Source organism: Falco peregrinus, chromosome Z, assembly GCF_023634155.1.
Source record: "Falco peregrinus isolate bFalPer1 chromosome Z, bFalPer1.pri, whole genome shotgun sequence".
Classification (NCBI taxonomy): Eukaryota; Metazoa; Chordata; class Aves; order Falconiformes; family Falconidae; genus Falco; species Falco peregrinus.
The window spans coordinates 11,853,059-11,867,004 of NC_073739.1; the positions used below are offsets into that span (position 1 = coordinate 11,853,059).

General features: G+C 46.7%; 1 protein-coding gene across 1 annotated transcript; it reads right to left on the reverse strand.

The window, feature by feature from the left end:
- Window positions 1-3,926: 3,926 nt before the first annotated feature.
- On the reverse strand, window positions 3,927-12,215 carry LOC101921003 (thioredoxin). Its single transcript, XM_055791319.1, has 5 exons — window positions 12,035-12,215; window positions 7,139-7,243; window positions 6,411-6,470; window positions 5,653-5,718; window positions 3,927-4,133 (listed from the first exon to the last, which is right to left on the reverse strand). The coding sequence occupies exons 1-5, from the start codon at window positions 12,056-12,058 to the stop codon at window positions 4,071-4,073; spliced, it is 318 nt and encodes a 105-aa protein (XP_055647294.1). The 5' UTR covers window positions 12,059-12,215; the 3' UTR covers window positions 3,927-4,070.
- Window positions 12,216-13,946: the final 1,731 nt, after the last annotated feature.

Sequence of the window (13,946 nt, forward strand, 5' to 3'; positions counted from 1 at the left end):
AAAGGAAGCTACAGCCCATGGACAGCCCAGAGGATCCAGCTCCTGGCAGGACCTATGGACCCATGGGGCACCCACACTGGAACAGCCCATTCCCAAAGGGCCATACCCCACAGACCCCACACTGGAGCAAGGGAAGAGTGTCAGGAGGGATGAGCAGCAGAGACAACATGTTATGAATGCACTGCAACCCCCATCCCCCCTTGCTGCTAATGTGTGGAGAAGTAGAAGAGCCAGAAATGTAACTAAGCCTGGGAAGAAGGGAGACACAGGGGAAGGTGTTTATAGATTTGTTATTTCTTATTATCCTACTCTGTTTAATTGCAATACATTAATTTCCCCAAGTTGAGTCTCTTTTGCCTGCAACTGTAATTGCTGTGTGATCTCCCCATCTTTATTTAGCCACAAGCTTTTCTGTAATTTTCTCCCCGTCCTGCTGAGGAGGGTAAGTGTGAAGAGGGGCTTGGTGGGCACCTGGCAGCTAGCCAAAGTCAACACATCAGTCAACCTCTCCCACCCCTCAGCAGGGGTAAGGGGTCAGCACTACAGAGTTAGTTTAGCAAGGATTTCACCAGCTTATTCCTCAAGCCTGTTCCTTGAGTGGCTTGAAGCTGCTTGTCAAAGCATAGCACAGAGCTGCTATGCCACCATTTGTTGGCACTGGTAAAACAACAGTTGTTTCATGGCCTTACTAGATCCAGCTAGTTTTGATGAATGAAGAGTAAAAATTTAAATGTTACAGTTATAAATACTCTAAATTGGAATCATTCAAGGGGAGAATCCAAGTCTAACTTCATTCAGGTTAAGGAAAGAATGGAAAACAGATGGTTAATGGGAATTGAAGTTAGGCTGACTGCTACAAGAGAATACATCGAAGAGATATACAGGTGGCTATGAGAATCCTTGCCCAAGTGCAGGACAGCCGTTTCAGAACATGTAGATGGAGTTAAGGAGTGTCACTGTTTCACTGCAATCTAATCACACACAGCTCCCTCATCCACTCACTGTGACTCCTTGGCCCTCCCCTTCATGATCATTAGTCCTCTCTCATTAAGCCTAGTTATTCTAACCATGTGTTCCAATTGCTGTACTCAAGGAAGTACTTCTCTTCCAGTTGGCCAGCCCACTATAAGAAAGCAAGCTATGTTACAGGCCTGCAGACAGAAGTATCTTGCTCTGCTGGTTTGACAGCAAAAGGCAGATCCCAACCATTTCACAGCCAAATGAGACTGCAGTCATTACCTGAGGGGGGAACTTCTTCCTGAAGCCCTTACTCCCAAAGAAACCTTTGTATGTTATTTCTTCTCTGCTATGTACATCAAGTTGTTTCCAAACAATTATGTCCGTTGGTCATCTACCACCTCCCTCTTGCAGGCATCCTTCCAGGTTACTGGGTCAAAGCAGTCGTTTCTGTTCATGCAAGCAGCAGAGTTCAGCAAGAGTGACTCTGCTGCACTACTGTCTGGCATACTGCAATACTGATCTCAGTCCTTCACAGGAAAAACAAGCAAGCAAAAAAACCCAAAAAGCACACACACAGAGCCCTCCAGGGTTTTCCTTAATAACCTGGGCCACATGGCAGGGCATATAGCCCAAATTTTTAGCAAGGCTACTTGCACCCATTCCATTTCAGGCAGATCACCTATTTACTATATCTAGGCTTTGTTAACTGCTGAAACCCCAAGTTCTTTCCTGTCGCAAGACTCGGGCCGGTTCCCATCCCAAAATGGTGTTCTCTCCCAGCAGGGGCACTGTTGCTGTAGGAACTAGGACTCCTTGCACTTCAACTAGGTATAATCATTAGGCTTTGCTTTGAATGACCTGTAACGACAACGACCACCTTCACACACTCGGGTTCTGGCATAACTACACATTTGAAGGTAATACACTTGGTAGTTCCTTTGAAGGGAAAGCTTACCTAACACACAGATCCTCCCTGTATGTTCCTCAAAGAGCCTAGCCTTAAAGAACATTTCCTTCCAAACAAGGCTATGCAAGTTATTTGCAGGCACGCTATACCTACATGCCAGCTCTCGGAACAGGAAGGTACTGCAGCACAGGATACCAGTCACTGCACTTGAAAGAACTGCTCTGCACCCCTGGTTTCAGCACAAGATCCTGTTAATCCAGCCTTTCTGATCTTTCCCAATCCTATCCTTAACGTATGGTCACTTGTCACCTGGATCTTTCCAGGCTACTGCAGAATGGCATCTTATTAAGGGAGTAAACAAAGTGCGAAGTCAAACTCGACACCCAAGGAGCATTTCCCATTAACTGCATCTCTCCCTGCTGTAATCAGTAGCAACCTGGTCTGGCCTCACCTCAGGAGAAATACTGTATATTGCAACACATCTTACTAGCTTCATTATTTCTTAAAGATGAAACTGGATGTGTTAGAGCCTCCTACTTAACTTCACTTTCTTGCTCCCAGCTACTACCCAGACAGAATAAGTAGGCCACCCAGAAACTGCTTTTAAAAGCAATGCTTATTGCAGGTGCTGTAATGTTAATGGCGCATTCTTGCTCCAGCTTCATTTTATTCTCTCCCCATGAACCTGTCCACAGTACCACTTGGGGTTGTGGTTTCTCACCTGTGTGAACAGTCCTTTAAACATCCTGCTGCACTCCCAGTCAAACAGCTAGAGCTACGCAGAAAACATTTTGCATGTCCTTCTCATTGCATGATTACAAACAAATCAGAGCTTACATCCAAGATCCTTGATGGCTCATCCTCAGCTAAAGGGTGTGGTCACTTCTTGGACAAGAAAAATCTTGTTTCCAATGCAGAACATGCATAGCAAGCTGGCAAAGGCCCCCAATCCTCAAGAGCCAGGAGATTCATGCATGCTGGTGAAATGAGTGTTAGGCTGAGTCATACATGAACTCCCTACCACAGAGACAAGAGGTTTGTTCATTCCACATCGTCTGCCTATGTAGCAGGAAGTCTTGCTTCTTCATCAGTGATACTCAAGGAGAAGTGCAGCTCACCTTCGCCACAACCACAGCACTAGGCATAGCTGCTAGCTACGGCCCTGCTTCCTTATTTACAGAGTTCTTATCCCAGGTAAGACCCAAGCCAGCAAGAAAGCCACTTTGATATGGTGGAAAAACAATGCAGTTCTCAGCAACACCAGAAAGAGCAGCTGAATGGCACAGGGGCTGGCAGGTTAGCATTAGACAACCTTATGCAGGTGTTGAGGACTGCAGAATCCAGTTTACTGTCCAGCATGTGGAAGTCAGTATGTTCTCAGAATGCAATAGTGCAGTCAAATTAAAATGACAAGAACGCATAAATTGAAGTACCTTGGGCTTAAGACACTATGTGTTCTGCCTCTTCAGTCACACGTTCCAGACTACTGCCTAGGAACAGAGCAGCCCAACTCAAGAGACTAAATGTATTTTGCTACTAATAGAACCAGAAGGCATACCAGTGGCGAGGCAACACTGGAAGGGTAAAAGGGCATCAGCTCCAAGTCCTACCTTACAATTCCATGGTAGGATTGGTATTATGTTCTGTTAAGCCAAGCCTTAGCTTTGAAATCTAAAATGAAGCCTGACAAATTTTGAAAGAATCTTTAGTTAAGAAGAGGTAACAAAAGAAAGAACTTATCCCACCCTGTGACTACCCACTTTTCAACAACTAAACTCCCCTTTCTGTATCTGCAAGCCAGACTGCCACTCTTCAGATTATAGCCTGGTCACCACCACCTGAGGAGTCAGAGGGCAGCAGACTTCTCCTAAAGCAACTGTCATTGCTATCCCAGGGAACACAATTTTCCACCCACAGCAATAACACACCAACAGATCAGGTTGCATTTGACAAGCCTTTGTATCTAGTCAGTATGCCTTTAACACAGCAAAACCTGACACCTTGGTGACATCACAACATTCCTCACATTTTCATTCAAACACAGGGTAATATCCAAAAGTGAAGAACTTACACTTTATTGTACTCATTTACATAGATCAAGAGGATAGTTTCCACCACTTAACCTAGCTACCTTGTTTAGATCTTTTAAGTAGAAAAGTCACAGGCCAAAGCAATCATGCTTCAATGTCTCCACAGCTGTAGATTAGACTAGATTTTTAATGGTGTCTTCCAGCTTTTCTTTATTGGCCCCAGAGAACTCCTGCACCTGTAAAGAAATTGATTTTTTAGAACTGTTGCATTCTGCATTCAGTGCTTCATAACATTAGTTGCATAGTATCCAAACACATACATCTGTTCAACCCTGCTACAACTAAAATTTTTTCACTCCCATAACAGGAAGCATTTTGTAGATTTTCACCTGTTCATCTCCCACTCAACCCTTACAGAAACTGGGACAGGAGGCTATCAAGAATCACTTCCAAACTACCACTGCTGGAGCCTTCTACATGTAAAAGGGACAACTGATCCTGAACCAATGCTGTGTAAGACTCAAATACAGGCTTGAAGACACTCTGGAAGTCAACGCACAGCAGAGGTAGCTCGCAGTTACTTTTGAGTTGCATAGGTCCCCTACCAATCAAGTTCTGGAAGGATTGCTCCAAATCACCTGTCTCTGAGCCTGGCTTCTCCTGTGAGAACTATTCTTGTTGCAGCTTACAGAGCAGAAAGAGAAAGACAACATTAATGTTTCAATAACATCAGCTCCAGCACCTACAGTGCTGGACTACACTATGGGCCATGAAATTGCTTGCTTGATAGTCATGTGTCCACAGAACTGCCAAGGTCACTCAAAACAAAAAGCCACACAACAGGGTTAGGCATATCACCTTCACACTGTCACACCATAACCTTAATTCTTTCCAATTACATTATGAAGCTGTGGAAGCTGACCCTGCAAAAGCTGTCAATGGTTCACTATTAATCAAGATTCGGTCTCATATTAAACTGAACTTAAAGTCACCCAGCATCTGACACTCAAGGCACAATTCCATTGCCTGCAGCCATGAAACTTCCATTCAGGCATTGTTTCATGTTATAAAAGCCTACCTTCAGCCTTCTCAGCAAACTCAAAAGCCTGAGAGAACACATTTTATCAATTCTTAGCAATTCAGCAATTCTTTAGTTCAGGCAGAAAGCAATTCACAACTACTCTGCACAGGCAGGCTGCACAGTATGCTGCCAGAGCATGGTCTGCATGCCATCTCATTGACCTCTTGGCAGAGCAGGCACAATGTCTGTTGAATCCTCTGACAGGTACAGGACCTCCACTTCACAGGTTATGCAGCCTCTGTGTAAAAGCATCCAAGCAGCTGTTGCAGCCATGTGTATATACAACCATGTTAGAGACTTCTGTTTGGGTGAGATTCCATAGGCACATACAGTCATGTCTCTGCTTGAATGTGAGCTGCGTCCAGACAACAAATACTAAACAAGATCAGCAAAAAGCAGGGTGCTAGGCAGACATCTAACCCCACTAACCTCACAAAGCTCTGCCTGTAAGACTGACCTGTAACACTAATTCAGTTCACCACCTGTGAACAACAACTTCATCAGTTAACTGCTGGTCCACATTACATTTGCTGCAGCACCAAGATGAACTCACTCTCAGGAGTGTCTTAATGCCAGGGGTGCCCCAGATAAGTTATCAACAGAAAGCAGGCTACACGTTCCCAGTCTTCAAGTGTTTAGCTTGCCTGCTCCAGCTCCAAAAGAGCAGAGCCTACCTTCTTCCCACTCTTGTAGAACTGGAACGTCGGCATGCACTTCACATCACAGTGTGCAGCAACATCCTGGAAGAGACAGAAAACAATCTTCAGCTGTGCATGTCTGAAGGATGCTGCATTTGGAACTCACTAAGTTGCCTTTTGTTTAGGTGATAGGGCAAAGCTGATCCTGCTCAAATTGAAGCAAGAGCACTTCTGGTAGTCCAGCACTAGCAAGAACAGCTTGACTTCTGAATCAAAACAGACAGGACTCTTTGTAAGGCTCAGAGCCCTATGGCAACTCTTGTGTTTCAACCTGACATTGCTCAAGTACCTATGTGACGCTGCTGAACTGCTGTACAGCAGACATTTTATTGCACTTAATGCAAGACATGAAAGGGGAAACAGTGCCGAGAGCAGTGGAGAGACCAGACTAACCAGCAGACAGTTGCGAGCCACTAGTTTTAGGGAAGATTGCATCAAAGCAGCTTAAGGCCTTAGACTAACACTTCCTCCCAAAGCAGAGGGTCAGTTTTCCCAAATTATCTAACACATGCCATAAGGCTTCAAGTGCGCAAATAACCAAGACAGCTTGTTCTATGCAGGTGTCCCCTAGAAAAAATAATTCATTCCAGTGTAAGTGCTAAACCCCTCTGCTTCTCAAAGCTGAAGTAATATCTCATTTTGTTTCAGTATGTGCAAGGACATTAAAAAAATATACATTGTCACTTGTGTGAAACTCATTAGCTGCCCTCTCTCAGCATCCCCCTGGACCATACCTGGGCATCGTCCACATCAATTTCAATGAACACCACATCACTATACTTGTCAGACAAACTCTAGAATAAAACAAGAAACTATGCAGTTAGTGTTCCAGGAAAGCTTTCTTTTAAAAGACACATTCATATAAGTTATAAAGCTGGTGCTGCTTACCCACTGTGAAACTTGCCTGCTTAAAGCAGCTGTTTTACTGACCAGTGCAAAATATTTTTTTTTTGTTCAGTACCTGGAAGTCTCTTCAAACTTGTTCAAACATACTCCCCACAGAGAAGACTTAAATATCCAAAGACATAGGTAAAAGGTCTTGTCTTGCAGCCTTCAGCTGATCACCAAACAATGCTACAGCCTCTCTCATATTTTACTAGATTATATTGCCACCTAAACACAGCTAGAGTGATTACAGTAACTGTGTACAAAAGGATAAACATTGTTTCCATTCTATATCCCACCCCTTAAGGCAATGCAACTGTTACGTCCCTATAGACCTGAGATACATGTAAGCATTAGGACAGTAGAAGTTAAACCACCTTGGAGCTCCAAGCTGTATTAAAGGCTAGTATATTAAACTTGACAGTTTCAAAGTAGGTACTTCTGTGACTTCTCCCTTTTCCAGAAAATGCTGGCAATGTGGCAAAAAGAAGTTTCCTCCATGTTACTGTCAAGCAGCACAAAAAATGTTTCTATGCACTCCAATACAGTTACCAATAAAAACAGAAAGGCTACTTACATGGAAAAAGGGCTTGATCATTTTGCATGGTCCACACCATGTGGCTGAGAAATCAACTACTATAAGCTTGTCACCAGCAGATTTCAGTTCTTCCTCAAACTGAACCTATAAGAAAAAGAACATATTGATGCTTTTCCCCCTCCTTTCCAAAATGGTTTAGACTAATCACAAAGCTAGCTTGCTCTCAGCCTTGACACTAACCATTTTGGTAGCTCTCTTTAAACACTTTGCTTAACTGGGGTATTTGTACCATCATGCAAGTGCTTCAGTATGAACTGTTTTCATCAGTGGCTAGATCAGCCAGTGTATTATGACTCTTAAGTTAGGAAAGACCACAATGCTCTGTCACCGCAACTCAATGAATTGTGGAAACAAACTAGAAATTAATCTAGCCTACAATATTCAACTCTGCCAACTGTTTTAGTGTTACCCCCTGAATGTGATCCTTATGGTTTTCAATAATCCATTTTCTCATTTCTCGCTTAGCCGGAAGACTGCCATTTTCTTCTGGGACAGACCTTCCTCTGTAGGATTTGAAAAGGACACAAACCTTTGTAACACTCCCCCATTTTGATGCTTTTTCCAATCAAAATGATGTTGTATTGTTTACTCTGCAGCATGTTTCCTAAAGCAACCTCACAGGATAGTTATTTTACTTATTTTGCCAAGTGAACCCACATGGAACATCACCAGCCAAAGCAATGCTACACATCTAACACCCAATATTTATTTAGAGCTTTGAGTCTATCTGTTGCACTTTGTCACACCAATCTTTTTTTACACAATGTTCTTTGTAATTTAGAGGTCCTTACATGCCATCAACCATGTTTTCTGGTCCAACAGTGAATGTTTTAGCAGAACTGAAAGACAATAAAAGCAATAAATACTTGCAAGCTAGCAAAAGACAAGTTTCTTGGGCAGAAGCAGAAAATGCTAATCAGCTACTTCCTGACAGTGTCTTTTCCAAAGCAAGTACAAGCTACTTCAACATTCAACTTTGTCCTCATGGCAATGCAAGCTTCAGGGAAGCTGTAAATACAAACTTCATTTCAGATTATGCATATTAAAAGTAGCTGCTTTACTCCTCCCAGCTTCACAGACCAGAGCATTAGAAGCTAACTGAAAGCAACACGGTTACGGCCACATGTACACTGTCATTAGTTTTGTAGGGCAGGAGTTAACTAATGCCAGCTTCTGCAATATTTATATAGATATATACATATATAAGTATATATATAAACCTTTAAGTCTTTATAGCTTCCTGTAACTTCAAAACCACCAAGTCTCCCTGTTAGTAAGACATGTTCCCTCCCAATGTAGCTATCTTCAGAAGCTCAGCCTCCACATGATGAGCTCTTCCATGCTTGCACCTTGGATATTCACATAGACTACTCTGCTGTAAGATCAGTAGCTAACACTCCACATCAACTACTCTGTCTGAAAGAGATGGGAACAGTAAGTTTTCCTGTCTCCCCACATTCCCCCAACTCCTGTGCTGACATAGTATGCATTCCCGGGTCCCAGTCCCTGAAGTACCCCTTTTCCACTGAAGTTCCATGTCCCTGTACACAGCAACCCACATTAGATGCTCACACCACAAGTTCCTCAGTCAAGCCTCACTCCTCCCCACCTTCACATCCTACAGCTTGTTTTCTGGTATAGCTGCTCACATGTCTGCTCTGTAACATCACCAGCTCTTTATCAATTCCACTTGCTGCACCTGCCAGTGAGACCATCCTCTTCTTACCCTAAAGTCTTCTGTGCAGCTGCATAATTACCATATTCTGCAAAGAAAGTTCAGCCTTGGGATGTGTGTGTCATATGGCAAAACCCCTCAGGTTTGCTATTCCACAGAATGAGGAGTAAGTGGGAGGACATGATACCTACAGTTGTTTATGCATCATACATCACTGGAGACCTGGTCCTGACTACAATCAGGTGCTACCTTGCAAGTCATCTCTAGTATCAGCTAAAATTTCTGTGGGAGATTGAGAAGAAATAGAGGGTCCAAAGGTGCTTACTATTGCAAGTTAAGAAATACTGAACCAGGGGGCAAGTCCTGAAAGTTTTCCCAGATAACTTAATTTCCCTGGAGTAACGAAGACAGTAGTGGAGGCAAAACAAGCTACTTGACCTGTCCGATCGACTTCCATAGTTGACTTGTGTTAACTGTGAAGTGACATGTTTTCTTATAAAAACCAAACATCTTTCTTAACAGAAGGGGAACCTCCCACCGCAAGACCATTTGGCCACACTATTAGAAGATCTTACAGCTTTGTTAACCAGTATTTTCTTCAGGTAGCACCTTACTGGGGAACACTTCTTACCAGTTAGCTGGTTGGGTTTTTTAAGATTTAACTACAACCCCTCTGAGCATAGACATTTTGCTTGTATTGTCCTCCAACAGAAAAATGCACACCGAATGCAACAAACACATTGGTAGCGGGCCTCTGTTTCCAAGGGCCAAGTAAGAGAAAAGGCTCTAGTAATGAAAGATGTCTACGGCTCTCAGCAACAAGTAAAATGGCTTTAATCAAATCTGCCAGATGGTGTGGACCTTAGTTGTAAACATGATTTCCAACACATATCAAGTCACCCTTGAACCTTTGATTAACCCAATCAGGTGATTTCTAATCATTACTACATAATTTAGTAGTCTGAGAGTTTTTAAATACAGAAGCCAGCATAAACAGACTGCAGGTCTAACTGCCTGAACTCTCTAGCAGACACCACTTCTAAAACTATCACCTGCATCCCAAGTTGCAATTTTACAATATTTGCTTTGACTCAAATAACAGAGGCAGCTAGTGTGAAGAGGAAAACTTTGGCAACACTAGCTTTTTAATAGCTCATATACCCCATTAACTTCTGCTATAAAAGGCATTATGTCCCATACTCAAACCCTGTTACAAGTTACATGAGTCACCCATCTCAAGACCACAAACTTAAACCAGCTCAAGTATTGCTCCTTCTGTCTACTAGCAGGGACTTGAGAGGGACCAGTAAAGCACCCTGAAAGCAGCCACTCTTCAGAAGCTAGTCAAGTTTCTGAACAGGTGTGTTAGGAAATGGGCCACATTTAGCTAGCAGCCATGTTCACACTGCCCTACAGTTGTCACTCACAGAATCTTCTGCAGGTAGTGGAGGAAGAGGTCTTCCTCTTTCTATCAGATAAGAATACAAACCCACTTTACTGAAAACCAGAACTAATCCAGAAATCCCAGTTGCACTGTACTTGAATACTCTGGATGTTGCTGATGTTAAAATCTTGGTGTCAGCATGATTGTTGTCTCTCCATGGATGAGCAACAAAACCATGCTTTAACCGTGGCAGACTATTAATCAGTGCTCATAGCTGGGAGGACAGTGGAAGTCTGACCACGTAAGTTAGAGCAGGCTTTTCCTCCAAAGCCAGGTTTATTGACTCTCCATTTTTAAGCTGTTCCAGCCTATATCACAAATCTCACACCTTAACTCCAAAAGTTCACCCCTTCTGTCACTCCATAAGAGAAAGGGGAAAAGGAAGAGATGCAGACTGGAATAAGAATTTCAGGTGAACTCACACACTGTGCCATCTCCAGGACCTGAATGATAAGGCAAAAATTTTGTTCATCTTAACTTTTAAGGAGCTCTCTGTATTCACAGGTATTTAAGCTGCGGTCGTAAGAATTAGTATACTCGTGCATCTGATGTTAACACCATAGCAGTCTAACGGGGGAAGTCTGCCATGCTTTTTCACTTACACAGCAGACTGCAGAAGAGCATAGCCTAGAAGACAGAGTTGGATGCCACAGAGCATTACTTACAAACCCCTCACAATCAGATTAATCTGGCAGTTCAAGGGAATTTCAAGTTCAAAACTTAAAAGACTAACTTTACAGCTAACAAGTACTCTATTGTTGTCTACAACTGCATCAGCTGCTGTGCACAAGACCACGCACTATTTCATCACCAGCAGCGTATTCTCCATGTGTTGGCTTAAGTTTTATTACTACTCTGTATCTCAAAGCCACAGATGTGTTTGTATTCATAGAGCCATCCAAACAATGAGGTGCTGCAATAGCGTACTGAGCAAGTCAGCACATAACGAGGGAAATGCTTCTTATGCCAGCAACTCCGGTTATTTAAGTACAGGAATAGGCTCTAGTAATTCCTTTCAAGTCAGCAAAGCTGTATTCATGTTTTCCATGAATGTCTATCCAGAAACACACCACAACTTAGGCCAATCTCTGCTAAGAAAACTGCCTAACCCCCTTCACACTGAGAGCACCTAAGGCAAGCTGGGACTTCCACACGAGGGTACCGCGGTGCAGTGTTACCAGCCTGAGAAACAAACCATGACATTTTCTTAAGATTTTAAGTGGAGACGAGCAACAATGTGTCGTGCTATGCAGTCACATCATCTCCCTGCTCATTCCGGCTATCTGAAGCGTTAGGCCGTACAGTTATTTGTTCCCTCCCTCCGGTCTAGGCGACTCCTCCGTTCCGTTTCCCCGTTCCCACCCGCAGCGGCCGGCGGGCTGCCGCCCGGGCAAGCCCGGGACACTGACGGCGACCCCCGCGGGGCTCCCACCCGCCCGCCTCCGCCGGCCAAGCCCCACCGGGCTGCGCGGCGGCCCAAGGCGAGGCACCTGTTCGCCTGGGCCTCCCCAGCGGCCGGCCCAGCAGACCCGCCCCCTCCCCCCGCGCCGCGGAGGGAACGCTCCGCTCGCCGCCCGGCCCGCTCCCTGGGCGGAAGGACGAGGCCGCGCCGCCCGGGGACAGCGGCCGCCACGCCCAAGGCGAGGGCAGAAGCGCGCTGCCCCCGCGGCCCCCCCGGCGGAGGAGGCCGCCGGCAGGGCGGGGGTACGGCCGGTCCGCGCGGCGCCAGCGGCCGCCACGCGCCTAACGGACTCACCAGGCTGCCCACGGTCTTCACCATGGCGACGGCTCGGAGCTGGGGAGGAGGGTCGGCGGGGCGACGGCTCGGGGTCGGCGGCGAAACGGCAAGAAGGCGGCCGAGGCCCTTGTCCCTGCGCCGCTCTTGCTCTGCTCTGCTGCGCTCCGCTCGCGCTGCCCTCCGCCCCTTCTAGCCGCCTCAGCGCCCTCCCGCCACCGCCCCGGCGCCCCCCTTATATGCCCGCCGCCGCGCCGCGCCGCGCTGCGCATGCGCCTGCCGCGCCTTCCCCGCCCCATGGCGCGGCGCTCGAGTTCCCCCGGGCGCGGGCGACGCCGCGGCGCGCGCGGCAGGGGGGGGTGGCGGGCGCGCGGGCTGCGCCGGGGCGCACGGCGGGGGCGGCGGGCCGGTGAGCGGCGGGGCGGGGCGGCCAGGCCGTGGCCGCAGGCCCCTCCCCCCCCGCACAGCTCCCGCCGCCCCGCCCCCCGCCCCCGCCCGGCCGGCCGAGCACGCGAGGAAGGCGCGCCTTGCGTCCCTGCCCGCAGCCGGGGGGAAGCAGCAGCGAGCCGCCTGTGGACGCCGGGAAAAGTGCTGTGTAACGGTGAGCAGGAAGTGTGTCGGAGGCGCCGTCCCCCGGGCTCGCACGGTTCCCCGCCTCCCCCTCCCCCTCCTTCCCCGCCGCAGAGCCGGGCTCTGACGTGGCAGCCGGAGCGCTGCCCACGGCGCCCAGGCAGCAGGGCTGTTGCAAAGCTAAAAGGCAGGGAAGGGCCAGGTTGGAGGAATACAGCGCGGGAGGGCCTTTGCCTTTTTTTTCCTTCCTTCCCCCCAGTCTACAAAAAACAAACAAACAAACAAAAAAAACCACCACAAAAAAACCCACAAAACCCACCCCCACCCCCCACCCCCAAAAAAAACCCCAAACAACAAAAAGGCGCGGGATAGGGCAGGAGAGCAGCTCTGCCTCTCTGTGCTTTGCAGGCTTTGCAGCACAGCAGTGCTCGCCCACACGAGCGGTCCTTGCCGGGTGGCAAACACTGAAGCCAGTGTAGATGACTAGAGACACCGTGACCATCTGGTGTGGCTCACCTCTCGCAGGAAGTCAGCCAGGATCAGAAACAGCCCTTAAGAAACACACTCTTTCAGCTTTCCCAGCTGAGGGGACTGTCACAGAAAGTTAAATTTCCACTTACCTCATTTATTTCTCCCTGTTTTGGAGAAGTCCTTTGTTCTACTGGCTGCACCAGCGTGCAAGAGTGCAAAATGGAGTGGTCACAGCCCTCCTTTCCTATTGTTGGGGTGGTAAGATTTCATTTTGGGGTATGGGGCTACTGACTCCAGCTCCCACTCCACGGGACACAGGAAAGGTGATGTTAGGTTTTGGAATACTTGGTGCTGGGTATGTCCTGAATGAAGCATTCCTGCAGGCTTTCACAGCCAGGCTACCAGCCTGTGGAAGGTTTGCTCTGTGATGTAGCTGAGCAGAGAGGATGGGAAGACTAGTGGACATCTTGGAGAAAAAGATGTTTCTTCGTTAAAAAAGAAAGAAAAAAAGCAAATAAAAGATAGTTTGGCTTGGGTACAGGTACCAATCTATCCCAACAGGACGTACCTTGATCCGTTGCTTTGCTTTGTGGTAGACACTGAAAAAATGGTAACATCCCTCACAGCCTCAACGGTTGCCCCATGAGATTTGTGCTGGACATCTCATACATTGGAAATTTGTGATGAGAATATGTCAGGTTTTATTTTGGAAGTTTATTAAAGTGTGTGGCTTACTACAGCAGCAGAACCACTAGGCTCTTTTCCAACTCTGCAGTGCCATCCCCTTTGCTCTTCCTCCTGCTTGTGGGTGCAACTTTTGTGTGTGCCATCATGGGTCACCTCCCACCTAGTCCTTTCTAGCCCTGGTTTTACCTACCTGAAGCACTTTGGG